At 38.0% G+C, this 27,224-nt stretch overlaps 1 protein-coding gene across 1 annotated transcript; it reads left to right on the top strand.

Annotated features, from left to right (window-relative positions):
* The first annotated feature begins 1,466 nt into the window (after positions 1-1,466).
* LOC101742417 (uncharacterized) lies at positions 1,467-27,201 on the top strand. The gene is made up of 18 exons (XM_012695347.4): positions 1,467-1,982; positions 2,405-2,527; positions 4,048-4,222; positions 5,197-5,351; positions 5,533-5,688; positions 6,423-6,643; positions 7,891-8,062; positions 8,925-9,094; positions 9,779-10,061; positions 10,143-10,226; positions 12,773-13,069; positions 17,499-17,695; positions 19,052-19,136; positions 19,766-19,948; positions 21,736-21,918; positions 22,440-22,524; positions 22,767-22,981; positions 23,334-27,201. Exons 1-18 carry the CDS (start codon positions 1,545-1,547, stop codon positions 24,261-24,263), a joined length of 4,152 nt encoding a protein of 1,383 aa, XP_012550801.1. The 5' UTR covers positions 1,467-1,544; the 3' UTR covers positions 24,264-27,201.
* The last annotated feature ends 23 nt before the right edge of the window (positions 27,202-27,224 follow it).

Below are 27,224 nucleotides of genomic sequence, written 5' to 3'. Positions count from 1 at the left end.
GACGGCTATCCTGCAAAAACGGGATTGCATAATTTGGAAAGATTTTAAGTGAGTGCGGGCCGCGTGAGCGAACACTACACTGCACTTGCATAGGTCATGACGGGGCGTATGCAAGTTTTGTAAAGTGTCACCTTATTTCTAAGGGACATTTTACTTCGCCTACATATCATCGGGTAGAGACGTCCTAGAATGAAGGCGGCACGGTCGCGTACCGTCTTAATATGAGGGCGGAATGTCATCCTTCGGTCGAGGGTGACGCCTAAATATTTGACCTTCGGGGCCCACGGTATGGGCTGGTTGAACATCGTGATTGGGCGAATGGCGGAGACGGAGGTGTCGACGCGCCTAGTCAGGAGAGGGATGCTCAGCGTGGTGTTCGGAGGGCGAGCCCTTTCGAAGAGCACCGCTGTGCTTTTCGTGGGGTTGATGTCGATGCGCCACTTCCGGAACCACTGTCCCATGGTGGTAGCTGCGGTCTGAAGTTGCCGATGGAGCAACGCCTTCTTCCTACACGAGTAGTAGATGGCGGTGTCATCGGCGAAGAGCGCCAGATGGGTCTCCGGAGACCGGGGTATATCATTGATATACAAACTGAATAGTAACGGGGAGAGGGCGGAGCCTTGCGGGACTCCGGCTGTGACGTGACGGGGGCGGGATCGCGTTCCCCCGACTCGATATCGGAACGATAATTTTTGAAGGTTTCACTTCTAGCACGTCTGAATTGCACGCATGTAATTTTTTTATCTTATTACGAAATGTTAATTAGTTTATAAAATTGTTTTGTATCGTAAATAATAAAATATAATAAACACTTTTGAATATGCATTTTTTGTTGAACCAGGAAGTAGAAAAATACAATATTACAATTAGGTACCCATTACATTAATTCTAACATGTTCTTCTGAGATTTATCTGCACTTAAATACAATATCGTGTGCATCTTGTCAATTGGGCCCTCCCCCGTCTTACCCCGCCACATACCACAGGAGGTGAATAGCACATCCGCGCGCATTAAGCAGACTTTGGCTGGATTTGGTACGTTTTCAACTAAAGGAAGGCAGGATCTAGAGATAAGAGATGGTCACACAGCACAGATTATTCATTTGATTTTGTAAAGGATTTTATGACCTGGTAACTATGACCTTTAGGTCAAGTCTTATTTTAATTTTAATGTAAAAAAAAATTATATGAAAAATGATGAAATGAAATGAAGTTGATTAAAATGAAACTAGGCGTGAAATGACGAAATGAAATCAAAATGAAATGAGATCAGATTATATGGGATGAAATATAATAACAGTAAAATGGTGGTCATATTTACTGAGTCTTTTATAAATTTGAACATTTGAATACAGATAGTTAATATAATTACGATTTCGGGAATTCATTTGTTTGAATTGAAGGTTCTGAAACGTCAGCCGTCTCGGTACGGCAGCCCGTCGCGTTGCATCTCTTTCAATGTCTTTAATGTTTAATCAAGTGCCACAGACTATGCATTAATACAAAACAATCGGCTGAATTGGCTGGCCATTGACTGACAAAAAATGGCTCAGTCTAATGAAAAAGTTGATTTTTCTGGCTTATTTAAATTGGATGTGCTAATTCATGCAGATATTGTATCGTACAGTTTCTATGAAGTCGGTCTAAAGAAGTTTTTTGCATTTTCAAGTGACAAAGAATTATTTTTCATATATATTGATCCATTGTCAAAGAGGTTTGAACGAAATTATGATTGGGACTTCGTGGATAATCCAGTTTATTGCATGTGTTTTGAGCCTAGTGGGACCTGGACAATTATTTTAAGTGAACAGAAAGTGCTTCTAGTACCTTTTCTACCCCAATTCATTCCACAAAATGACTTCGATCACAAGTGGTCTTTGTCAAGTGTTACTGTTCTTCCACTTGGTAACATTCCAAAACCTACATCAGTGGTATTTTGGCTTACTAAAGAGTCTGAAAATATACTCATAATTGCATCTAAGGTATTATACAAATTTGTGGTTTTAATATTTGTTTCAGCTATACACTTTTACAATACAAAATTGGATAATGAAATTTTAATACCTATATTATTTCACAATACAATAAGGTCTTTGTAAAATGTACGTTAAAAAAATCAAAATAAAACATAATTCTCAAGATATACTTTAAAAAATAAATTGGTAATGGAAATGTAATAAAAATTAATGAAGTTATTGTACCTGAAGAGTAAATGCATATTCTAAGCCCACTCTGTTTCAATCCTGTCTATTTCTAACAGAAGGTATTCATACATTCTGGTCTAAAGTGTGGGAAAGTGATTAAACTACAATTGAGTCTTCCAAGCTATATGCCTCAAGGCAGTTAGTGACATTTTCACTATTTTGTATGCTGTAAAAGTGACTTTAAAATTTTCAATTCACAGGGCGGAACAATATCCTTTTATTCATTGGAGACCCAGAGTGTTGTAGGGGAATGCAAGGTGTCAGGAGAGATTACAGATTTACAGATTTGTTTTGATGACTCATTGGATTTGTTAGCACTTTTGGTTAGTATGTTATTAAAACCTAACATTTAAAATATGAGGCTTGGAACTACTACTTTTATTGACAGTGAATTTTCAAAGATCATTTCAGATACACATCATATAGCTTTGGTATGAATGCCCCATCTTGATGTTTTTAAACCCAAGTCACATGTTAATCGTCAAAAAAAGAGATTTCAAGAGAGCCATGATCAGTAGGCTTCTTTTCTGTTTGTATAGTATAGGTGTGTGTTATATTATACATTGAAACAGTATATTTATACATAAATGGTACAGCTAGTGTATTCTGGCCAATATATGAAAAACATTAAAAGCTTAAAATATACTTTACTTTGTCTCTATTTAAAGACAAAATTGAGAAAGATGATTTACCTTAATCACATTTTTATTCTAAACAGGCTAAGGGAACTGTCTTTTCAGTAACCATTTTTATATTTGGTCTTAATTGCCTTTGTGCACAATAAAATGAAAAGCCAAAAAAATACACCACTGCTGTTTTTTTTGGATATAGAATAGATATGCTTAACAAAATTCTCTGTTTGGACTCGGGAAAAGTAATGAAACCAATGCAATTCTGTTTCTATTTGGCCAGTAAAATGCATTTTTTAGATCGTTCTTTTGTATTTTCTAATGTTTTAATTAGTTTAACATAATATTATTATATGTAATTTAAACCCCACAAATTGTTCCTAACATATGCAGACCGTCAAATCCCACAACCCCACTTGCTACCTAAGTTTTATTTTTTATTTTTTTATTGCTTAGATGTGTAGCTCACAGCCCACCTGGTGTTAAGTGGTTACTGGAGCCCATAGACATCCACAACGTAAATGCGCCACCCACCTTGAGATATAAGTTCTAAGGTCTCAGTATAGTTACAACGGCTGCCCCACCCTTCAAACCGAAACGCATTACTGCTTCACGGCAGAAATAGGCAGGGCGGTGGTACCTATCCGCGCGGACTCACAAGAGGTCCTACCACCAGTAATTACGCAAATTATAATTTTGCGGGTTTCATTTTTATAACACGATGTTATTCCTTCACCGTGGAAGTCAATCGTGAACATTTGTTGAGTACGTATTTCATTAGAAAAATTGGTACCCGCCTGAGATTCGAACATCCGTGCATCGCTCAACACGAATGCACCGGACGTCTTATCCGTTAGGCCACGACGACTTCAAATGTGGGCATATGAGATTCGGCCCTGTGTCTGAAAAAAAAGTGAAACAGCCAAAAACGGACACAAAAAAGGGTAGACAAGTGTGCTACTAACATACTACATGCAATCTTCAGTCTGCATGTGATCATAGCTCTTTCTCTTAGCAAATGTAAAAATTGTGATTGTAAGAACCTTTTAAATACTAGTTTTTGTAATGAAAAATAATTCACAAGCTTATAGAAAAGGGTTCCTTTTCACATCATAATTATTTTCTATGATAAAGCTTGATGATCAGTCAAATGTATTTTAAATATAACTGTCCTATGTATATTGAATTGTAGTATAAAATATATTCATTTCCAGATTTCGAGCACTAAATCACAACAGTGGAAATTAGTATTAGAGCACAGATCATATGGTTATAGTTGGTTACAACAAATCAAAGCTAACGACAGAGATAAAAAAGATGGATTTATGTCTTATATAAAGCAACTATCAAAGGATAAAATTACACTTTTTATTCAAGGAAGTTCAAAAGGTGAATGAAAGAACATAGTGTATTAACAAAATGCAGTCAGAAAATTGAGCCAAGCCAATGACGATCGAATTAATAATGACATCTCTTGACAATGAAATGTCTCTTAATTTACATTTATTATTAGTAGTTTTTTTCATTACAGTTCAAGATATCAGGCATAATTAAAACCACTTTCACGGCCTTATCTTGTACTTTTATTTAACTATTTGTCATCTCTGACCATAAAAACTAGACTATTATAATATATAATTTGATGGAGTAGATAATAGCATTTTTTATTAGTTTAAGAATAAGAATATTTGTCATGAAAAAGAAATACTTTTTTATGCTCTGGATAAACAGCCAAGATCCCTTTTTTTCCCCTACCTATTCGTTTGTAGCCTAAGAGGCTACAGCTACACCCGAACGGGTAGATGAGCTCACCGGCTCAACCAGAGAGAATTTGCTAGCCCTAGCAAGAGCATTGCTTCGCAGAATCTACCACTGGATAGGAGTTGCAACCACTGAGAAGGTCCGGCGAGAAACTCAGTGGGCTATCCCATCAAAGCTTCAAATATAAAGTATAATTGAATATGAAATTTCGAAAAGGGCACATGTCGTATATTTTGTCAAATACGTTATTTCATATACATGTAGTTTTGAGGTTTACCTACACCCAAATTATAATAATTCCAGTAATTTTTTATTGCTAATTAACACTACAATATATCTCAAAAGTTAATATTTTAAATTGTGCCCTTTTCGAATTTGCATAATCAATTGGTGTCCCATTCTTTACAATATAATGCAACATGCAACACGTCAGAAGCTTGAATTGTAGGACTATCGTACCTTGAAGTGCAAGCCTACAATTTGTTTTTGCATCAGTTACTTCGTAATTTTTACGTTTGTAAAGCTATCTATGTATGTTTAATTGCCTAATTAATGGTTACAATATTCATCAACAATAAAATTAAAATGATATATACCTACAGATGAACACAAGTCACAAACGGTGGAGTATGTATTGAAACCAACCGAATACCTTCCGCTGTTTAGAAAAGGTTCGAATAATTGGGCATTGACTGCTCAATATGTAAACGGAAGACATTTCCTGACTGCGTTTGAATTAAATGAGGGAACAATGATAGTAAGTTTAAATGTATGATTATATTTTCGAAGCAAAATATTAAGTGACCAATTTGAATTATTACTGTAATAAAATACTGTAAGTAAATTATTATATGTAGAAATGTCTTATTAGTGTAATTAAGAACGTGCTTTTAAATTACATTACTCTGATGAAGAGATTTATTAAGTAAATATTTTAGCTTGAAAGCCCTGAAGAAGACACACCATCTAGAACTCTGAGACCACAAATAAAAAAGGATGGTTTATATGTACAAGGTTTGTGGTCCCAAAGGTTAATTTATCTATTGAGGAAAAATGAAATTGAGGTGCACAGTTCCAGCTTTTCAGTCATTCAGGTAAGAAAAACGAAATATTATAGTTAATTATTGAACGGTCGGTTAGTTCTTTTGTCATCTATTTTATGCACGGATGAGAAAGGTCAATTCGTTCCTTGTCGTCTAGTTTGTGTGTGCTTTTAGGAAGTCGTTAAAATTACTGTCTGCCGCTAGTCACGTCCGCCTTCGTTCCATTCCTCTCTTTGTTTCTTTTCTAATTCTTGTCAAGTCTCTGTCTTAGTCTATGTCTAGTCGTTGTAGGTCTTATGTCCTGTCAAAAAGGTTGCAGAGCCACGACAATTATTTTTAATTAACACGAAACTCAGGGCCGGATTTAAACGTAATGCCGATCCTGGGCACCGAAAAAAAAGACGCCCCAATTCTGGAATTTTACTTAAACTTGTAGTTTATATATTTTATTTTTCAAAATTAAAATAACTAATTTATTGCAGAAACTTTATTATATATTCCAGAAACATAAATAAATATTTGTTTTTTTTTCTAACAATTATAATTGTTTTTCACATTCAAAATTTTGCCGCCCTGTGCACTTACCCCGACTGCCCCCAGTGTAAATCCACCGCTGACGAAACTCCCATCCGAGGTTACCTCTATTAACATACCGGGTATAGTCATTTGAATGTTTGCAATATTTCTCATTGTACTTTAATTAATTTTGATTTAAAAAACAATAATACACAAATCTGTTGAAACGAAATATTTCTACACTTAGTAGAAAACAATAACATTTTCAGCACGAAAGCTCACAAGGAGTTAATCGAGATTTTACTGAAATGTGGTCTGCGGAACTCATCGGCGATGTGCAGCGCGCTCATCTTATGGCTGCTAAAGACGCTTCCACAACAACTGGGGATTGGCAAGAGCCAACGTTTTTGTGTGATTTGCAACTACCGAGGTTCACTTTACAACCGTGTTTGATTGTAACAAACTGCGGTGCATATATATTGAATACTATGTAAGTTTAATTTCAATCTCATATTTTTAAGCCTAGCTACTAACCTAACTTACTTATTAAGGTACTTGTTTTTGTGATAAAGACTGTATGTTGGATTATAACATACAGTTTGAAGCGTAACTGAAAACATTAGTAGGCATTTAAATTACTTTAAAAAACAATTATTTCAAATAAGATATTATACTTATATATTGTAATATAACCATGAAGGTGACTCTCAGCACACCCAAACGATATATTTTAATTAGCAAATATAAAAGGGAAATTAGCAGTCATAAATTGAAGTAAAAAAACTGACATTGTGCGATATAAAATTATAAATATTATATAAACAACTGTTTATGGGGACCCTCTATTGATATAAAAATCAATTCCAGCCAAGGAACTTCCTTCGCCAATGTTCACTAATGGATTTGAATCTTTCGAATGATACAATGTAAATACTATACTTCCACATGATTGTCACTACAAATTTGAAACGTGAAGCAGAAGCCCAATTACGTTACATTATGTATGTAACTAAACACGCTGAAGCCACATCTGTGTGCTTAGTGCGAGTTTTTCACGTTCTCGATAGCGTAAAAGTTTACTCATTGGTACAGCGCCCCTAGCGGCAAACGTAGGCAAACGTTCTGTTATGGGAGTTTACTCTGAGGTCGTTTTAAAAAGGGAACTTTTAGGATACGAACAATTTTATTTGATTTATACAATATGGATGATGTAACTCTAGGAGCAACCCCAGCAGCCGCACCCGTACTCTAAGACAGTTCACGCTCTACTAACCGTTCTCCGGTCTCCTCTAAAGTCTCTACCTCGGACCGTCTAGTGAGTGGTTGGAGGGTATCAGCATTTTAGGGTTCAGTACAGAGATATAACAGTTCCAACTCCATACAAGTTTGAGTTAACTTTTACGCTAACGAGAACGTTAAAAAAAAACTCTCACTGAGGACACTGAATATTTTCATTTCGTTATTTTCTGTTGATTACCGATGTTGTTGTCGCTCAACGACAACACGGATGATAATGTAAACTAGTTTTTTTCCTACCTATGCTATTTCAGCTTCACCCTAATGTGTGTAGCTCACGGGGCTGAAACCGGAGTGTTGCTAACACTGACCCTAACAAGAGCAGTGCTTCGCACAATCTACCACCGGATCGGAAACGCAGCCCACTGAGAAGATCCGGCGAGAAACTCAGTGGGCTGTGTCTTTGCGGTAAACTAGTCAAGACTGGTGTTTGTTATGTAGCTGCGAGGTGTGCGAGTGGCTCGTTGGCACGATATGTCGCGGCGGGACGGGCGCGGAGCAGCGCGCGGCGGCGCTGGGCGCGGCGCTGCCCCCGCTGCTGCGCGCCGCCGCGGACCTGCTCATGTCGCGGGGGAACATCGCATCCGCGCACTACCTCTACTCGTTAGCGCAAGTACGTGCACACACTATACATACACCTACCGACCTGTGTGCTTAGTCCGAGTTTTTTAACGTTCTCGATAGCGTAAAAGTTAAGCCATTATTGTGTGTAGTTGGAACAGCGCTCCTAGCGGCAAACGTACACAAACGATCCCATTCCATACAAATATGGTTGTACTTACTATTTTTGTTAACCATTCATAGTGTTTTTATTGTACCTCACCTATCTAGTTCTTCTTCATCTTTTTCTCTACCTTATCCCACTAGGTGGGGTCGGCACAGCTAATTTTTCACGTCCATTCTCTTCTATCAGCCGTCATCTCAACACTCACTCTTCTCTCTCTCTCTCTCTCTCTCTCATATCGTTATACACACACTCCATCCATGTCTTCTTCGGTTGACCTCTTCCTCCTCTACCTTGCACTACCATTTCCATACATCTCCTATTCACATGCATCTTCTCTCTCTTCTCTACGCATCACATGTCCATACTACGCTAATCGTCCTTTAATTTGTTAATTACCGAAGCTATTTTCACACTTACCCTAATATATTCATTCCTATTCACCTATCACCTATCTAGTTTTTGCAATGCTCAGATAGAGTTGTGGATCGCAGGGGTAGCTAACACTTTCCGATCTCGATTGCTTTTTTTATTATTATTATTCGTTGTCATTTCTTGTCCCACTGAAAACTGCTTTTTCAGTAAATACACAGAATATTAGAATTAATCATAATATAATCATAGAAAGAAAATAGTGAAATCACTAATAATTTTTAAAATGAAACCGACATCACCTTTGTTGTTACAAACTAATAATATTATAACTTATCACGGTACTTCATACTTTAATGGTACGATATAATTATTTCAGAGTCCACCAGATGGCTGGGTAGCCCGACTAGGTGTGTTTGGTCGTCTCCACGAACTGTCCATGTTTAAACAATCAGCGAATGTCGGAAGTCTTGGGAATGCTGCAATTATCGTCAAATTACTGGCTGTGTTAATCAAAATGTCTACTAATGAAGAAGAAATATTCGACTGGTTAGTGAGAAAAATCTCGATTGAAACATTATTACTTTCGATAGCTTAATTTAAAAAGTTGAATTGATAGTTAAAAAAAATTATAGAAGAATATGATAATAGATTATGATTATGTCATTATATTTTATCACATATTTAATAAAAAAATTATGTCTAAACGCTGCCTAAATGATAGCTATAGTAGATTGATAAAAACTGAATGTAACCCTGTAACAGTAGAATGTTCCCACCTCGATAAAGCGGCACGACACGAGAACCCGCTCATCGTGGCCGCCGGTAACTACATTCCCGATCCTGCGGACAGAATGGAAAGCAGTCAACGTCGCCCAAACACGTCATTTTGGATCCTCCCGATCCACTAACGGTGCTTCTAGGTACCTCAAGCACCGGTCATTATTGTCATCGAACCTGTCGCTTGCGACGAAGAGCTCGACGAGTAAATTAACCCTCAGACACAGCCCACTGAGTTTCTCGCCGGATCTTCTCAGTGGGTCGCGTTTCGATCCGGTGGTAGATTCTGCGAAGCATGGCTCTTGCTGGGGTTCGTGTTAGCAACGTCGTCAGGTTTGAGCCCCGTGAGCTCACCTACTAGTTAAGGTTACGCTGATATAGCCTCTCAAGGCTCTCAGCTTAGGTAGGAAAAAAAAAAGAAGAATGTTCTCAATAACTGAACTTTTGTTTTAGGGATGTAAAATTCACAACTCTTAATCCGGCTGAACTATTGGAATTGGCTTCATTTGCTGCTGCGGTTGGCTTGTGGGAGATGCTACCATTATTCAGCATTCACAGAGGATACCCTAACATACTTCTCTCAGCAGTAAAGTCTCGAAGTGCTATATGCAGAGGAGCTTTAAACTGTCTCCTTAGGGAGCAATGTGTTGTACCACTGCTGTTGGAAGAAGACAGCCAATGGCTCCTTGATTTTATTATTGGCAATTGTGAAAAGTTTGACACCTTCCTACTTAAAGTGAGTAGAGGAATAAGCTGAAAAAAAGTCAGCGGCAAACTAAACAGTAGGTCAATATTAACATAAAAAATAAAATTGCAGTGTCTATGTTTGTGGTTGAATCCGTTACAAGACCAACTGCGGCCTGTAATGAGGGACATGAAGCAGGGCATATCCACAGTTTATGTAAGTGCCCATATTTCTATATTGAATAATACATAAAGCGTAATATGCTACGTATTTAATATAGATGATCTTATTATTATTATTATTGTGTAAAAATGAAAGATTAAGAATTTTCTTGAAAGTGTGTATTCTGAAGTTTTTCAAGATTAGTCTTTTTGTTAAAAAATTTAGTCATTTATATATTTAGTATTAACGTCTTGCTTTTAAGCGATTTCTAGAGCCCAATGATAATTAAATCCAACTGTTGATTGAATTTTCTACCGGCTCTCGCGACATAAGAGACACAAAGTCATTTATGGCTTTGACAGGATAAAGTCTCAACCGTAATGTAACTGTTTGATATAATATAAGCCGTTCTTTTTCACTCTCTCTAAGCCTTTTAAAAGCGCTAGAGAGAGAGAGCACACTTTTTGAACAATGACGTCAACATTTAAGACTGGGATGTAAATTCTACACAAACACTTGGGTTTTGAGAAACAATCAGAATATCCCATTCAGCCTCCACCATAAACCATGACGATAATTACTCAAAGTGTTACTTAACTATTTCAATTATTTCTTCAACACATGTATTATATTTCTTGAACTTGCCAACCCAGATTTTGAGTATAAATAAATACTAAATTAGTAAAGGAGAAACCCCATTTTGGGCCTAAGCGTTACACGAATGGGATATGTACCAAAAAATTCGTCTATTTTGCTTGATTAACCTATTGAAATCTTAGTTTCATTGACAATGGCCAAGTGTAGAAAATAAGTTGAATTCAATTTTTTGTTTTAAACAATCTTTGTAAACATCTGCAACACTTATTTCAATATACGTAACTAGCTCCACAAACGCGCGGATTAGAATTAGAGCATCCATAAAATAGGATAGGATAAATGACTGTTTTTATAGGTATTTTAATCAATGTAAATAGAGTATGGCCATCGAATCGTGACACAACTACTTACAATGGCGGCAATTCAAAATATCTACAACTGACAACATCAAATATAGCATGAAAGGGTAGTTTTGCATTTTTAAATTAATGTGACTATGCCATAGAAAAACACAAATGTATCAAATCGTGTTAAGTTATCTTTAATGTTGCCAACTGAAGATATTTTGGAATGCCGCTATTTAGTTGTGCCATGATTCGCTGGCCAGACTATAAACTTAATCTCATTGAATAACGTAACGTAAAGCACCAAAATCTACTAACAAAAATCATTAAAAGAAATAAATAACTGTGCCATTTAGTTATGACACGAAATCATGTCGGCAACTGCGGCAATTCAAAATATTTTCAACTGGCAATCTTAAATATAACATGAAAAAGTCGATTTGGTACTTTGAGTTTTTCTATGGTGTAGTTATATTAATAATTTTACTGGTGGTAGGATCTCTTGTGAGTCCGCGCCTCCCGCTCGCCTTTTTTTGCCGTAAAGCAGTAATGCATTTCGGTTTGAAGGGCGGGGCAGCCGTTGTAACTATACTGAGACCTTAGAACTTATATCTCAAGGTGGGTGGCGCATTTATGTCGTAGATGTCTATGAGCTCCAGTAACCACTTAACATCAGGTGAGCTGTGAGCTCGTCGATGGGTATCTAACCCATAAAAAATAAAAATAAAAAAGGCATGAAATAAAATGAAATGAAATGTGATGAGATAATATGGGAGCACGTAATGATTTATATTTTATATAAAAAAGTTATCATATAAATATAGTTTTTCATATAAAAAAGTTTTCATAAAAATTAAAATAAGACTGACCTAAAGGTCTTAGTTACCAGGTCATAAAATCCCTTAAAAAAATCATTTCGTGCGCAGCGCGTTTCGCATTACGTTGTTTTTAATGTGGCTTTCGTTCGTTTTCGTAAACAACCTAACGCGCGATTTCTCGTAACAGGTTCCATTTTTATTTTAAAGCAACCTGTTGCTGCAACAGGTTTCATAAAAAATTACTCATCTTTAGTAGGAAACAGCCTCAAAAATATCGTTTTTATTAAAATATCTCGAACAATAAACATAACCTAAAATGTAAACATTGTCTGATTTTACCAATTTGGCCATTGCTGGGAGACCTGAAAATTGGGCTCATGAAACCTTCTTAGGTATTGTAACTTATGCCCAAATTCTAGCACTGTAACGCCAGGCCCAAGTTTGTATGGATTTCGGGTTTGTCCTTTATCAACTCCTGCATAAGTCATTACATCATTCTATACAAAGTCATTACACGCCGTATCTCCATCGAGTCGTGTTTATCTATACTTATTATAAAGTTGAAGAGTTTGTTTGTTTGAACGCGTTAATCTCAGGAACTACTGGTCCGATTTGAAAAATTATTTCAGTGTTAGATAGCCCATTTATTGAGGAAGGCTATAGGCTATATAACATCACAGTAAGACCAATACAAGTGGAGCACCGATAAAGAATATTTCAAAATATTTTCACTTTCTAGGTAAATGAAATGGGGGTAAAATTTAGTGCCATGTCAAAATAATTATTCCACGTGGACGGTGTCGCGGGCAAAAGCTAGTATTAATATAAACATCATTTTTAGACAGCAAAAATGACGCAACTAATATCTACGTTCGTCAATGTCGCCTGTGCTGTGGAAGCCCGGGAACCATGTCAAGATATACATTTGGAGGTCACGCAACCTCCATCCGACACATGGAAGAATCAAGTGTTCACACCCAGACGCTCCCTCACTTGCGGGCTGGCGCATTGGGCCGTGGTCAGCGACGGCAACGCCAGGGTGATGATGGCTAGCACACCAGTCAACACGGAGCTCATCGGCAGGGTTATAGACGTGGCCTGTGGACGACACCACACTCTCATTTTAACGGAAAATGGAGTAAGTCATTTTCTTATTTAAGGTAACCGAGCAGGAGATTCACTCATTTCATTACTGATGGTAGGACGTCTTGTGAGTCTAGGTGCCACTGCCCTGCCTATTTCTGCCGTGAAGCAGTAATGTTAGGTTTCGGTTTGAAAGGTGGGGCAGCCGTTGTGCTGTTAAAAGTGAGACCTTAGTACTCATGTCTCAAGGTGGGTAGCGGCTTTTGCGTTGTAGGTGTCTATGGGTTCCGGTAAACACTTAACATCAGGTGGGCCGTGAGCTCGTCCACCAATCGAAGCAATACAAAAAAAGGATATTTTATGTACCATTTTTGTCTAAATATTGAGCACGTACTATAGACTACAAAATGATAATACTGTTAGTCACGTTGAGACACGAGACTGAAGTCTCGGTTCCATGGGAACATCGATTGTTCTAGAATAGTTTTGCATAGAAACAAGTAGAATGGTCGCATGTATAGTCAGACTGTAAGATGTACGTGTAAGTTTGTTCGAACGGTCAAAACGCTCGATGATTTCAAATCGAGCTACCACTCTGGAATTCGAATTCTACAAACCATTACCATCTTTCTACCAAATTATTCATGACGTAAAATTAAAAGATGACTAATAATCTTCCGTTTTAATTGTCGTGATGGAACGGTCGTCAAATGTCAGTGTATCTCATACCAGTGGGTTAGTAGTATATCGTAATGTAATTTAGTGAAACGTTATTTGAGAAAAAATATTATATATTTGTTGACTTTTGAAGTGAAACTTCTAATGCGACTTCCAACAAGGTTGCTTTAAACGTTTAACGCTACCATACTAGAAAGAGACAGAGCGAGAGTGAATGCGTGACACTCGAACATATGCCCGTAATATAAAGCCTGTTACAGGCCAGCGCGAGCGTTAGCATCGAGTAGCGTCCAGTATTTTAATGAAGTATTTAAAACTTTAAAAATATATAATATAAATGTTGAATGTGTAGCATCTCTTATACACAGCATTCTGATTTAAAGATGAAGAATGAAGAAAAGCACAATACTACACGTCGAAAAAGAAGTTACACTTCATTCACGTGCACCAAGTTGCACGCGCACCGTTTTTTTTTTGAGTGTTTCATGAAGTTCTTTTTGGGGCAGAGCCAAGCCGGTGCCTACCTTTAGATTACATTTTTAAATGAATATGCAATTTCGAAAAGGGCACATCTTTGAAAATGTAAAATGTTCAGGAAATGAAAAAAACTGATTATTTTCTAAAGCAGTGTAAAATTTAAAATATTAACTTTTGAGATATATTTTAGTGTTAATTAGCAATTGAAAATTACTGGAATTATTATAAAATGGATGTAGGTAAGCCTCAAAACTACATATATGAAAAAACGTATTTGACAAAATATGCGATATGTGCCCATTTCGAAATTGCATATTAAATAAATATAATTCGACAAAGGCCTCCTCTAAAGATTTCCACTGTGTCCTGTCCTTTGCTGTACGCGTCCATGTAGTACCAGCTATTTTTATAATGTCGTCCTCCCATCTTTTAGTCTGTCTACCTCTATTCCTTTTACCATCTCGTGGATACCATTCAGTTATTAAACTGGTCCATTTCTCCTTTTTCTCTCTGATCATATGTCCAGACCATCGCCATTTTAACTGTTTGTAAGTTGTGTATGCGTTCTTAAAGTTTGTCTTGCTCTTTATGTCTTTTAGTTTTATTCGGTCTTTTCTTTTTACGCCTATTGTACTTCTCTCTATTCCGTTTTGACAAATTTTTAATTTGTTTGATAGTTCTTCTGTCAACGCCCAAGTTTGACACCCGTACAGTAAGCATGGAAGAATACACATATTAAATACTTTTCTCTTTTGTTTTATAGGCATGTCTTAATTTTTATTTCTTCGCTTAGCGACCAGAACCGTTTCCAGGTATTAGCAATTCTTCTTTCTATTTCCTTTTGCATGCAGTCTTCTTGAGATATAAGTTGTCCAAGATATATATATTCTTGTACATATTCTATTACCTCGTCATTTATTTTTATTTCTATATTTGTAGAATTTGACATTATTTTAGTTTTTGTTAAGTTCATTGACAGGCCTGCTTTAATACTTTCATTCGATAGCTGTTGCAACATGCTTTCCAGAGTTTTTGGGCAATCCGAAAACAAAATAATGTCGTCTGCAAAGCGAAGATGACTTAGATTTTCACCATTTATATTTAGTCCCTTTCTCCATTTTAGGTTCCTAAATATCATTTCAAGGACGGCTGAAAATAATTTTGGTGATATAGGGTCTCCTTGGCGTACACCTCTTTTAATAGGGAATTCGTCTCCTGTCGATTCTAGCTTCACTCGAGCAGTGCTTTTTGTGTAAATATTTTTAAGTATTCTAATGTATTTTGTTTCGACGCCTTGTGCTTCAAGTGCGTTCCAAATAAAACTGTGTTCTAATGTGTCGAATGCTTTGTTAAAGTCAATGAACCCCAGGTAGTAAGTTTTGTTATATTCTTTAAATTTTTGTAGTATCTGTCTCAAAGCGTGAATGTGATCTATAGTTGAAAAATGTCTACGGAATCCAGCTTGTTCTTTGGGCTGATTTTCTTCAAGGGTATTTGTAATTCTAGAAAGTATAATTTTTGAAAAAACCTTGTAAATATTCGACATCAGGCTAATGGGCCTATAATTTCCTATGTCTCCTTTGTCGCCTTTATGGAGCAATATAATTGTTGATTTAGTCCAATCATCGGGGATGTTTTCCGTGTTAAGTATTTCATTAAATATATCCGTAAGCTTTGGAGCAATCACTAGTAATGTAGTTTTTAGAAGCTCGTTTGTGATGAGATCTGCTCCAGGTGCTTTATCAAGTTTTTGTGTTTTAATTGCTTGAATTGTTTCAATAGTTAGTATTTTCGGTGTCTGCTCTGCATCTGTTGGTATGTTGTATTCTTTTTGAGTTTGTTCAAATCTTTGGCTTGTGTACAAATGGCGGTAATAATCCGTAGCAATCTTTAGTATATCGAGTCTGTTACCTGTCGTTATACCATCCTTCTTCTTCATCCTTGGTATCCACTCTTTCTTGTGGTTTAGTTCCTTCCTTGCCTTTTTTATTCCTCCTGTTCTTTCTATAAATTTTTCTATTGTAGATAGTCTTTTTGTTTTCCTTTCTTTTCTAAGTTGTTCACTTATCTTTTTGCTTATTTCTGTAATTTTTTGGCGGATTTCTTTACTTTTCTTCTGTTGTATAAGTTCTTTACGTTCTTGCAGCAAATGTTTAGTTATGAGTGATATTTCTTTCTTATTGTTTGTGTTGGTTTTTCTTGTTACAGTTTTTAGTTGGTTGATTAGTCCGTTGTATTTTTCTTCAGTTGATGTAAGTTCTTTTTTCCCATGTCTGTCTTTCTTTAGTGATGTTTGGAGGTTTTTTAGATAAAATGTAGTCGATTTCGTTCTTATAAAGCCCACTAGGCGAGATCCACGTCCATTTTTTCTGCGGTTTTTTTTTATAAAAGCTATTCAGAATGCTTAATTTGTTTTCAGTTGCAAAGTTTACTAATCTTGTGCCGTTTTTACTTCTGAAGCCAAATCCATATCTTCCTATGATGTATTCTTCTCCATTTTTCTGTGTTCCTATCTGACCATTGAAGTCGCCCATGACAATTTTATTTTTGTGAGCGCTTTCCATAGTATTTTGAAGATCATTATAGAAGTTTTCTATTTTTATTACATCTTCCTTTTTGTCCGATTCAGTTGGAGAATATGCCTGAATAATCGACCATTCTTCATTTTTTCCTTTTATAGATAGTTTGATATTAAGGATTGCAATACGTTCTGAGATTCCTCTGAGCTCTTCTATATTATCTGCAAGATTTTTCCTGACCATGAATCCAACTCCATATAGTCCAGGCGTCTCGCCTATATAGTGCAATATGTAGTTTCCTCGATCTTGTATGCCCTCACCAAACTGTCTCATTTCACTAATCCCAATAATATCCCATTTTATTTCTTTTACTGCCAGTTCAAATTCTTTAAGTTTTTCTGATGTTCTTAGTGATCGACAGTTGATGGTTGCTATGTGAATATGTTTTGCCTTTATTTCTCTTCTCTTTTCCGTATCTATGATATTCATATCTGAGTGGTTTGAGGTAAATAAATATAATAAATATAAATAAATATAATAAATATTTACTAACAATCACGCCACGTTAACGGGTCTCGTGATAAGTTCGTAAAGAACTTGTGTAACGGGTACCAGATAACGGAAATAAATGTAAGATTTTTATTATACACATACATATATTTAATATACATCCATAACCCTGGAAAAGACATTTATATTTATCATACAAATATCTTCCCTTGGCGGGATTAGAAACCGCGACCCCCTTGTGTAGGACCATGTCACTTACCACTACACCAGACGACCCTTTCATTCAAATGTACGTGACAGTTGTACAGCGCGGGCGACAACACGTTCGGTCAGCTGGGCGTGGGGCGGCGGTGGCGCGGCGCGGCGGGCGAGGCGGCGCGCGCGTCGGGCGGCGTGCTGCGCGTGCGGCTCGCGGGGGGCGCGCCCCTCGTGTGCGTCGCCGCCGGACACTACCACTCCGCCGCGGTGGACGCCGGCGGGCGACTCCTCACGTGGGGGTCCGTCACATTCCCCTCATTAAATCCCCTACCCATACTTGATTTGACAGATGTCCCCGTAGTTGCTCTCTAGTGGAACTATGAGGTATTAGAGTTGACGTTTTACTAGTGGTTGGACCTCTTTGAGCTTGCTCTTGAGAGCATTCTACTGTTACGTCTGCATTCGTATCTAGCGATGCAACGGTATTCGTATCCCGGGCGGGTACCAATTTTTCTAATCAAATACGTACTTAACAAATGTTCACAATTGACTTCCACGGTGAAGGAATAACATCGTGTAATAAAAATCAAACTCGCAAAAATATAATATGCGTAATTAGTATGGTAGAACCTCTTGTGAGTCCGCACGGGTAAGTACCATCGCCCTGCCTATTACTGCCGTGAACCAGTAATGCCTTTCGGTTTGAAGGATGGGGCAGCCGTTGTAACTATACTGAGACCTTAGAACTTATATCTCAAGGTGGATGGCGCATTTACGTTGTAGTTATCTATAGGCTCCAGTAACCACTTAACACCAGGTGGGCTGTGAGTTCGTCCACCCATCCAAGTAACAAAAACAATTTTAGTGAGTAAACCATTGATACTACAACATCGCGGTCTAGTTATATTTATACATACACTAGCCATACTCGCCCGCTTCGCTGGGCATTTAAAATTAACATTATTATTTATTGTCATTATTATTAAGGAGTCCAACACTCATATAAGCCTATCCATTAAGTACATATATTTTCTACATGGATACCAAATTTCAAGTCAATCGGATGCACGGTTCAGTAGTTATAACGGAACATACGTAAAAACCACTGTAGATTTATATATTAGTATAGATTTGCCGTGAAGATAAGGTTACGGCACACTTGGGTACGTGGTAAAGGACATCAAGAAGCCGCAACTAAGTGACTGTGCGTTAGCCTAACTAAATACGAAATATAAATAACTTCTTAAATCTAAAATAACATTACACCTTTGAAAAATTACATTCGCGCGTAGTCGAAATTTCAATCGCAGGAAAAGAACAGCAAATAATTTCAGCTCACATTGCATCTTAATAGAAGTGGTTGTTTATGAAATTTAAGAAAAATGTTTCAATACAAAATCATTACACGACTGAAGGACTTGTATGACATTGCACAATAAACTATTTTATTATTAGTAGTGTTAATTCAATTATCTTATTTCGTCCATAATTACTGATACTTTAGTATGTATTTAGATTTTTTTCACTGCACCGGATTTCTTTAATAGCTCCTAAATATAAAAAGGAGCTTGGATGGCAAATAATGAAGAAAATTGTACTTAATAGATTTATCATTGCCTACTTAATAAATAGATTGTTTAAATACTCTGTCACAGGTGGGGAGTGCACGGTCAGCTGGGCCTCGGAAACATCGACGATCAGTGGACCCCACAACTGGTTACGAAGTTTTTGGGGAGAAAGGTAAGTTCGTCGCAAGCGAGTAAACTAATCCATAGACATAACCCACTGAGTTTCTCGCCGGTAGGAAACAAAAAATGAAAACCTCGTACAGTGACAGTATAAATGGTGGTAGGACCTCTTGTGAGTCCGCACGGGTAGGTACCACCACCCCGCCTATTTCTGCCGTGAAGCAGTAATGCGTTTCGGTTTGAAGGGTGGGGCAGCCGTTGTAACTATACTGAGACCTTAGAACTCATATCTCAAGGTGGATGGCGGCATTTACGTTGTAGATGTCTATGGGCTCTAGTAACCACTTAACACCAGGTGGGCTGTGAACTCGTCCAACCATCTAAGCAATGAAAAATAAATAAATAAATTGATCATAAATGACAGTTAGTTTTTCTATAAAAGCGTATTTTGTTAGTTTTTTTAAACTATTATTTATTTTTCATTTTTAATTGAATTTCAATATTTTTTTTAAATACTGAATTGTCATCGTTCCTTAATAATTATACCAAATTTCGAATTAATCCGACGTTTTGAAGGGGGTCAAAATCATGTTCAAAGATTCCGTTAACATACATACGTCTGAAGCTAATAAAAGCGTATATAAAAACCTGGTACCGTGACAGCGAATGTAATGGCGCCAGGTGCAGAGCGTGGGGTGCGGCGCGTGCCACTCGGTACTGCTGACGCGTGGCGGCGAGCTGTGGGCGTGCGGCGCCAGCGTGTTCGGGCAGCTGGGCACGGGGCAGCGCGGCAAGGCGTCGCTACCGGTGCGCGTGGCGCTGCACGAACCCGTACGCGCCCTAGCCGCCGGATACTTTCATAACGTGAGAAAAATTTTAAAAGACCTTGTCATTTCTTATTCAGATCAAAGGAGCCGTCGCTGCTGTATACTTTCTTTTTTTTTCCTACCTAAGCTAATAAATAAGCCTTGAGAGGCTATTTCAGCGTAATCTTAATTAATAGGTGAGCTCACGGTGCTCAAACCGGAGTGATGCTAACACTGACCCTATCAAGAGCAGTGCTTCGCAGAATCTACCACCGGATCGGAAACGCGACCCACTGAGAAGATCCGGCGAGAAACTCAGTGGGCTATCTCTATGGGTCAATTCGCTCGTCGAGCCCTTCGTCGCAAGCGACAGGTTTGACGAAGACGGTGACCGGTGCTTGTGGTGCCTATAAGCACCGTTAATGGATCGGGAGGATCCGTAATAACGTGCTTTGGGCGACGTCGACGGTTTACCATTCGGTCTACTGGATCGGGTATGTAGTTTCCAGCGGCCACGACAAGAGAGTTCTCATGTCGTGCCGCCTTCTCGAAATGGCGCAATGATGCCGACTGTAGATACTTACTGACAGAGTCGAGCTCCAGGTCATCGTGGAGATCCACGTTCCTCAGGAACCATGGTGCTCCGACGGCTATCATGCAGAATCGGGATTAAATAACCTGAAGGGGTTTCAAGTTGGTGCGGGCCGCGTGAGCGAACATTACGGTTGCATACGTCATGACGGGGCGTATGCAAGTTTTGTAGATAGTTACCTTATTACGGAGGGACAGTTTGCTTCGTCTGCAAAGCATAGGGTACAGTCGTCCTAGTATAAACGCGGCACGGTCGCGTACCGTTTTAATGTGCGGACGGAATGTCATCCCTCTGTCGAGGGTGACGCCTAGGTATTTGACCTTCGAGGCCCACGGTATGGGCTGGTCAAAGAGAGTGATGGGGCTAACGGCGGAGGTGTTTACGCACCTATTAGAGAGTGGGATGCTCGAAGTGGTATTCGGAGGGCGACCCCTTTTGAAGAGCACCGCTGTGTTTTTCGTGGCGTTAATGTCAATGCGCCACTTCCGGAACCACTCCCATGGTGGTTACTGCGATCTGGAGTCGCCGATGTAACAACGACATCTTCCTACACGAGTAGTAGATAGCCGTGTCATCGGCGAAGAGCGCTAGATGGGTCTCCGGAGACCGGTGTATATTATTGATATACAAACTAAATAATAACGGGGAGAACGCGGAGCCTTGCGGGACTCCGGCAGTCAGATGACGGAGGCGAGAGCGAGTTCCCTCTACTCGATATCGAAACGAGGAACACCCGTAGAAAATTATTTGTTAACGGAGACGAGCACATAAATCACGTGATTGTGAATGGTCGCCATTACTTGTGCACATCAGCTATTGCCTTCATAGCGACGCAGTCAAGACGCTGCTTACCGCTGAAGACTCATCATTATCATTCTCCTGCTCATTTCCCAGTCACCTGGGGTCAGCGCAACATGTTTTTTCTCCTTACATACGCCTCTATCATATAGCATTTCACTCCCTTCTTACAAATATCGTCTTTCACGCAATCCATCCATTTCTTCTTAGGTCTACCTCTTCCTCTATATCCTTCCACATTCATAGTTAACACTCTCTCACCAACCTCATTTTCATTGCGTCAACGCCACTTTCAGAATTTTGGTTACTCCACAAATCCATTGCAACATTCGCATCTCTGCTGCATGCAGTCGTCTTTCATCCGCCATTTTAATGGTCCAACAAGCTGATCCATACAATATCCATTACCGCTGAAGACTACTTTCAAATCTCTATAATGAAATAATTTTAAACAGTTGGCGTTAACACATAAAGGCGAGGTGTACGTGTGGGGCGCCAGTCCGCAGCAGGTGCGCGCCGCCGCCGCACGACGCGCCGCAGAGCCCTCCTCCCCCACCCTGCCCTTCCACGACGATAACGACAGATACCTCGCACCCTCCTGCGTCGATACTACCAACGTGCGAGGGAGAATCGTACAGGTACAGATCCGGATAATTTACTAGTATTTTTTTTTTATTGCCCTTGTAGGCAGACGAGCAGACGGCCCACCTGATGATAAGTGGTTACCGTCGCCCATGAACTTCAGCAATGCCAGGGGCAGAGCCAAGCCGCTGCCTACCGCTTAATACTCTCCACAAACCTCTTTTAAAGAAGGACATGTCATAGCGCTCAGGAAACACCGTGGAGGGGAGCTCATTCCATAGCCGGATGGTACGTGGCAAAAAAGATCTCTGGAAACGCACTGTCGATGAACGCAGCGGTTCCAGATGATATGGATGAACTCTGCTCCGATGGCGGGAGGTGCGATGATAAAAAGGAGATGAGGGGATCATCTCAAACGATTCCTCAGAGCACTCCCCATGGAACATACGGTACAAAATACAGAGGGAACCGAAGTCCCTCCGCAGACCCGGAGGTTCCAAATTTAGCAAAAAGATCACGTTCCTCCGACATCTCTGTTGTGAAAAAATATATAATGTGGTTCGATTCGTATTTACAGATATCCGCTGGTTGGCATCATTCATGCATAATAAACAACATGGGCTCTATTTATACCTGGGGACTTAATTTCGATGGACAGCTAGGTAAGGTCTACTCAATAAGCAAATTAATAATATAATATGATCAAAAAGCATAAAATATATAGATGATAAATAAAAACATACTTTTTTAATTTTTTAAAAGTAATAATTGTCACTGCAGTTTTAATATTCTTCAAAAGAAATGAAGTGACTTAATAATTTTCTTTAATTTCACATTTAAAACAGTTAAGACAGCAGAGATCTGTTGTTTGTTTTTTTAAATTAAATTATTTAATTATGAATAGGCAGTGGCGATAGAAAACAAATACAGATTCCAACCGAAGTTAAAATTCGTACGGAGACACAACCTCATACTATGAAAAGCGATAGTGAGAAAACTACAGATGCTGATGAAAATATGGAGTTTAATACCAAAGCGTTGGTCGGGTGCGGTGGTGACTTCACCGTCTATATCGACGACGATGGACGAATTTATTCCACTGGCAACACTCATTTACAGGTAAATTATCGATTACTCGAATCTGGAAATACTGTGATTAATCCTCATATTAATGTGGATATTTTCTATCTCATCTTACTGGTAGTAGGACCTATTGTGAGTCCGCGCGGGTAGGTACCACCGCCCTGCCTATTTCTGCCGTGAAGCAGTAATGCGTTTCGGTTTGAAGGGCGGGACAGCAGTTGTAACTATACTGAGACCTTAGAACTTATATCTCAAGATGGGTAGCGCATTTACGTCGTAAATGTCTATGGGCTCTAGTAACCACTTAACACCAGGCGGGCTGTGAGCTCGTCCACGCAACTAAGCAATAAAAAATAATAAAAAAATGTACATTTTTTTTTTTCATCAGATCTCCAATGAGAAAACGAAAGGAGGTAATCGGGTTATTATGATGAAAACAACGAAACGCGTAATCAAGATTCCAGCGAGCCGCACGAACCATAAGTTCCTGTTCCAGCCCGTTGCCGCTGTCGACATGTTATCTAGCGCCAACGACTTGCAAAGGCAACCTATAGTATCCCAGCTAAACCCACTACAGTCCATGAAGGATTTCAAAAGGAAGTCCTGGGCCGATGACGTCATAATGCTACTCAAACCGTGGATAAACGAAGCCAATGTAGCAAGGAATTTAAATATGGCTGCCAAATTTGCTTATCATAATAACGCATACTCTGAGTGTTTGAGGTTAATGTTAGAGAATTTAAAACGCGGTCCCCAAAACGATTGCTTCTACGTGCAACACAGCACGCCCCTTGAGATTGAACACAGCGCGGACTGCGAGGCTGGACCGCCTACCCGCAAAGACGAGGTCAAAATAACTATTACAAATGTCATAGCAAAAAGGATAAAAGATGTGTCCTTGGCTATTCTGAACGATGTCGCCTATAACGTAATAGATCCATCAACCTTTAAATCATTACCGTGTTGCTGTGATGAATTAAAATATCTGTTGAAGAAAAAACTACCCAATGCAACGGTAAACATTTTCGAACAAGATCTCTCTGGTAAAGCAGCTGATGTGATTGATAAATTGATAAACATATTCCCCGTGGACGCAGCACTGTGGGAAATATGTTTCCGTTTGTCTAAAGATTTTTACATTAATAACAGTTTATCTATAACTGAACTGGAACGTGTTTTGCGTAAGTATATGGAATCGAATGCTACTACAATGATTACTGCGATACTGTATTCGAAAGATTGTTCAGAATACAGTGAGATTTTGTCACCAAAATTTTACTTGAATATGTGCAATCAGGTAATGGACACATGGGGCTGAATTAGCAAGGGATTTGAAAGATGACTCAGAGCAATTATTGGTGTTCGTTTCCAATGATATCCATCGAATTAATTTTTGCATCAATTTGCAGATCCCTTGATCTTATCGTAGATTTAATATTAATTATCGTAGATTTTTTAAACATTATTATAACCTACAAGTATTCGCAATTGCGATACTATTATTGTAATACTAAACAATGAGCGATTATTTTTAAAACTAATTAAATTATAAAATTGTTTTGTTTGATTTTTCGATTGTTCGAATTTGTTATTCCTACAGGATTATGTTTTAATGTTATTTTATTACTTTTATTTCTTTATTATGATAAATTTATGAATAAAATCAGGTTATTATTGTGTAATGTACGTGGACCGCCAAGAGAAACGAGACTGTCTACGATTTGCTACCAGAAGGTTCTTGGTTACTTTAGTCATATTGCTCGGCGGCCACCAGACAACCTTGAAAGATTGATTGTGGTGGGCAAGGTAGAAGGGAAAAAACCCGCCGGCCGGCCACCATACCGTTGGTCGGATCAGATATCTGCGCTCACTAGACTCTCTGTTGCGAACGCCCTGAGAGAAGCCGAAAACCGAAGCAAATGGAAGCTGAGGGTACAAAGAGCCACGAAGGGCTTTCAAGGACATGACCTTCAGCAATGAAATATTCGACTAAGAAGAAGAAGAGAATATACAGGAAAGTTAAGCTAAGTCGAGCTTGAAAAACCTTGTATTTTTTCTGTAATACCTATAACTTACCTGGTATGTCACACTATTCATGCTCACCCAGTTCAATGTTTGTGTAATCTAAGAGGTTCTGTATCCTGTTTCGATTTTATAGTTGCTATTCATTTTTTCTACGCTTAAATTCTTTGAAATAGCAATTTAATCAATAGATTAAAAAGCAATAGCTTTGGTAACAGTAATCGCTCATTATCCTGGATCCTATAATGGAAATTTTACTTAATAACCATACACCTCTAATGAGATTAAATCCCCTTAGACTATATTTATAGGAAATAATACATTTTCTACTCTTTTTAGTATTTGTGCTCTCTTATAGACTGATTTTGTTTGTGTTAAAATATGTAGTAGTATATGTATGTGTATATAAGTTTCTAAGTTTTTATGTGTTATCATTGGTGATTTTGGCATGATTTTATACAAGTATATATATTTTTTCAATGTTTGTTATGTCCGTTTTGTTTATGTAAAGATTGTTGTCAATTCTATAAGATACGCAGCAGTTTGCACAGTACTTTATGTAGTAGATTTAGCCGGACTGAATATATGAAGGCGTACTGAACTTCCAAACGTGCTTAGTCGTGGGAGAACTTTTTTTGGCGTCATTCGGTAATTCATTGCCATCGTATTTACTATAGTAGAATTATTTTGTCCGTGCAGTTTGGGTCATAAAAAGTCGGAGCAGTGAAGCAAGTATTTCGCTCTTTCTTCCACTCATGAGCCTTATGGACGGGCATAGTGATGCGCATTATTGTTGTCGATAAGCGTTATCGATAGTGTATTTAGTTTTGTCATTTTGTGGGTTAGTGATAAAAATGAAAGAAAAAATCACTAATCGAACATTTACATCACATATCGCCGCAGAAAGTTAACGAGCTTTGTAACTTTTCGGGATCTATTCTTATTTCAGTTAAAATTTTTAACACATTGTTGATAACAACACGTGCAATATTATTTTGAATGAATTCTGCTGTTTTGATACAAAACAAAGGAGTAGCCATTGTGTCAGTAAAGAAATTCAGAGAATGAATGCATAAAAACACATTTCTCTTCGACATAATGTAATTTAATTTGCAGGTAAGTACAAATGACTCATAACATATCAATGTCTCACCACCCTTCGTATACCACCCTGCCGCCGTGTACCTGCCTTCGATGACTCATTAGTTTTTATCAATAATTGCGTTGCGCCCGCGCAACATGCTCGCCGCCCTAGCCGGGCTATGTTTTAAGACCCAAACTGCACGGACAAAATTACTATAATTACATTCATTTCAATTAATACAATAACCCTGCTGAAGTCGAAGCCGACTAAATTAGCCCGCGTGTACTGTATTAGTCTTATGAAAATGATACAACGGACCGCCTTAGTTAAATTCATGAGAGATTCACACCAAAATTGTAAATGTCATTCGTTTCTTCAGCGGAGGCTTGCCGTGATCTAGTAATTTAATGTTGCAACCAATCATACTTCTCTATTCCAATTACGAAGTCTAATGATACAGATGTTATTATTATGTTATTGTGTGTGTGAATTAATTGTATCTTGATTTAAATTGATTGTGTATTTTTTAAATGATGTTTACGACCATGAACAAAAAATGTTTATTATTTTAAATTATGCGAAAAGTGAAGAGTTACGTTCTAAGAAGTGTCAAAAGGACCTTCGTAATTAAAATAGAGTTAGTCACCGCTTTATCCACCGCTACCTTCTTACTTCACGAGTCATTTCTTCCGACTGTTACTCTTAACTTTAGTTGTTAGATAAAGTTCCAGAACGACCTACTTCTAATTCTGTTTTATAGCTTTTCGTAATGCTATCGACTAAGCACAGATTGTATTGTTCGGTAAATTGACTGTAGATTTAATATATCCATTATAAAGTAGATGTTTTATATCCATGACATTTTACAATGATTATCCTTTACTATATTAATGTATTTCAACTAGATTAATTTAAAAATGAAATTGTTGATTTTCTTTCTACAACACGAATTGTTTACTCGTTAGTTTGTCTAGTCAAGATTTCTATTTTATACGTTTGTTAACACAATTAAGTTTTGAACTTTGTTTGTTTGTTTTTATGAATTTCCCATTTAAATTTTTTGTTATAATGTTTTTTAGTTAAGAAATAAAAATAAAACTTTCTTACATGAATGTATTCTGGTATTTACAAAACAAGATAAATACACAAATGTAGTTTTATTTTTAGTGACAG

This window comes from Bombyx mori, chromosome 22 (genome assembly GCF_030269925.1).
Source record: "Bombyx mori chromosome 22, ASM3026992v2".
In the NCBI taxonomy this organism is placed as follows: domain Eukaryota; kingdom Metazoa; phylum Arthropoda; class Insecta; order Lepidoptera; family Bombycidae; genus Bombyx; species Bombyx mori.
This window is presented reverse-complemented; position numbering and strand designations above follow the sequence as displayed.

Coding starts and splice junctions, on each gene's coding strand:
- LOC101742417 (XM_012695347.4), top strand. CDS start 1,545: ATGGCTCAGTCTAATGAAAAAGTTGATTTTTCTGGCTTATTTAAATTG. Junction 10,227..12,772: donor AGGGCATATCCACAGTTTAT/GTAAGTGCCCAT, acceptor CATCATTTTTAG/ACAGCAAAAATGACGCAACT. Junction 13,070..17,498: donor TCATTTTAACGGAAAATGGA/GTAAGTCATTTT, acceptor TGTACGTGACAG/TTGTACAGCGCGGGCGACAA.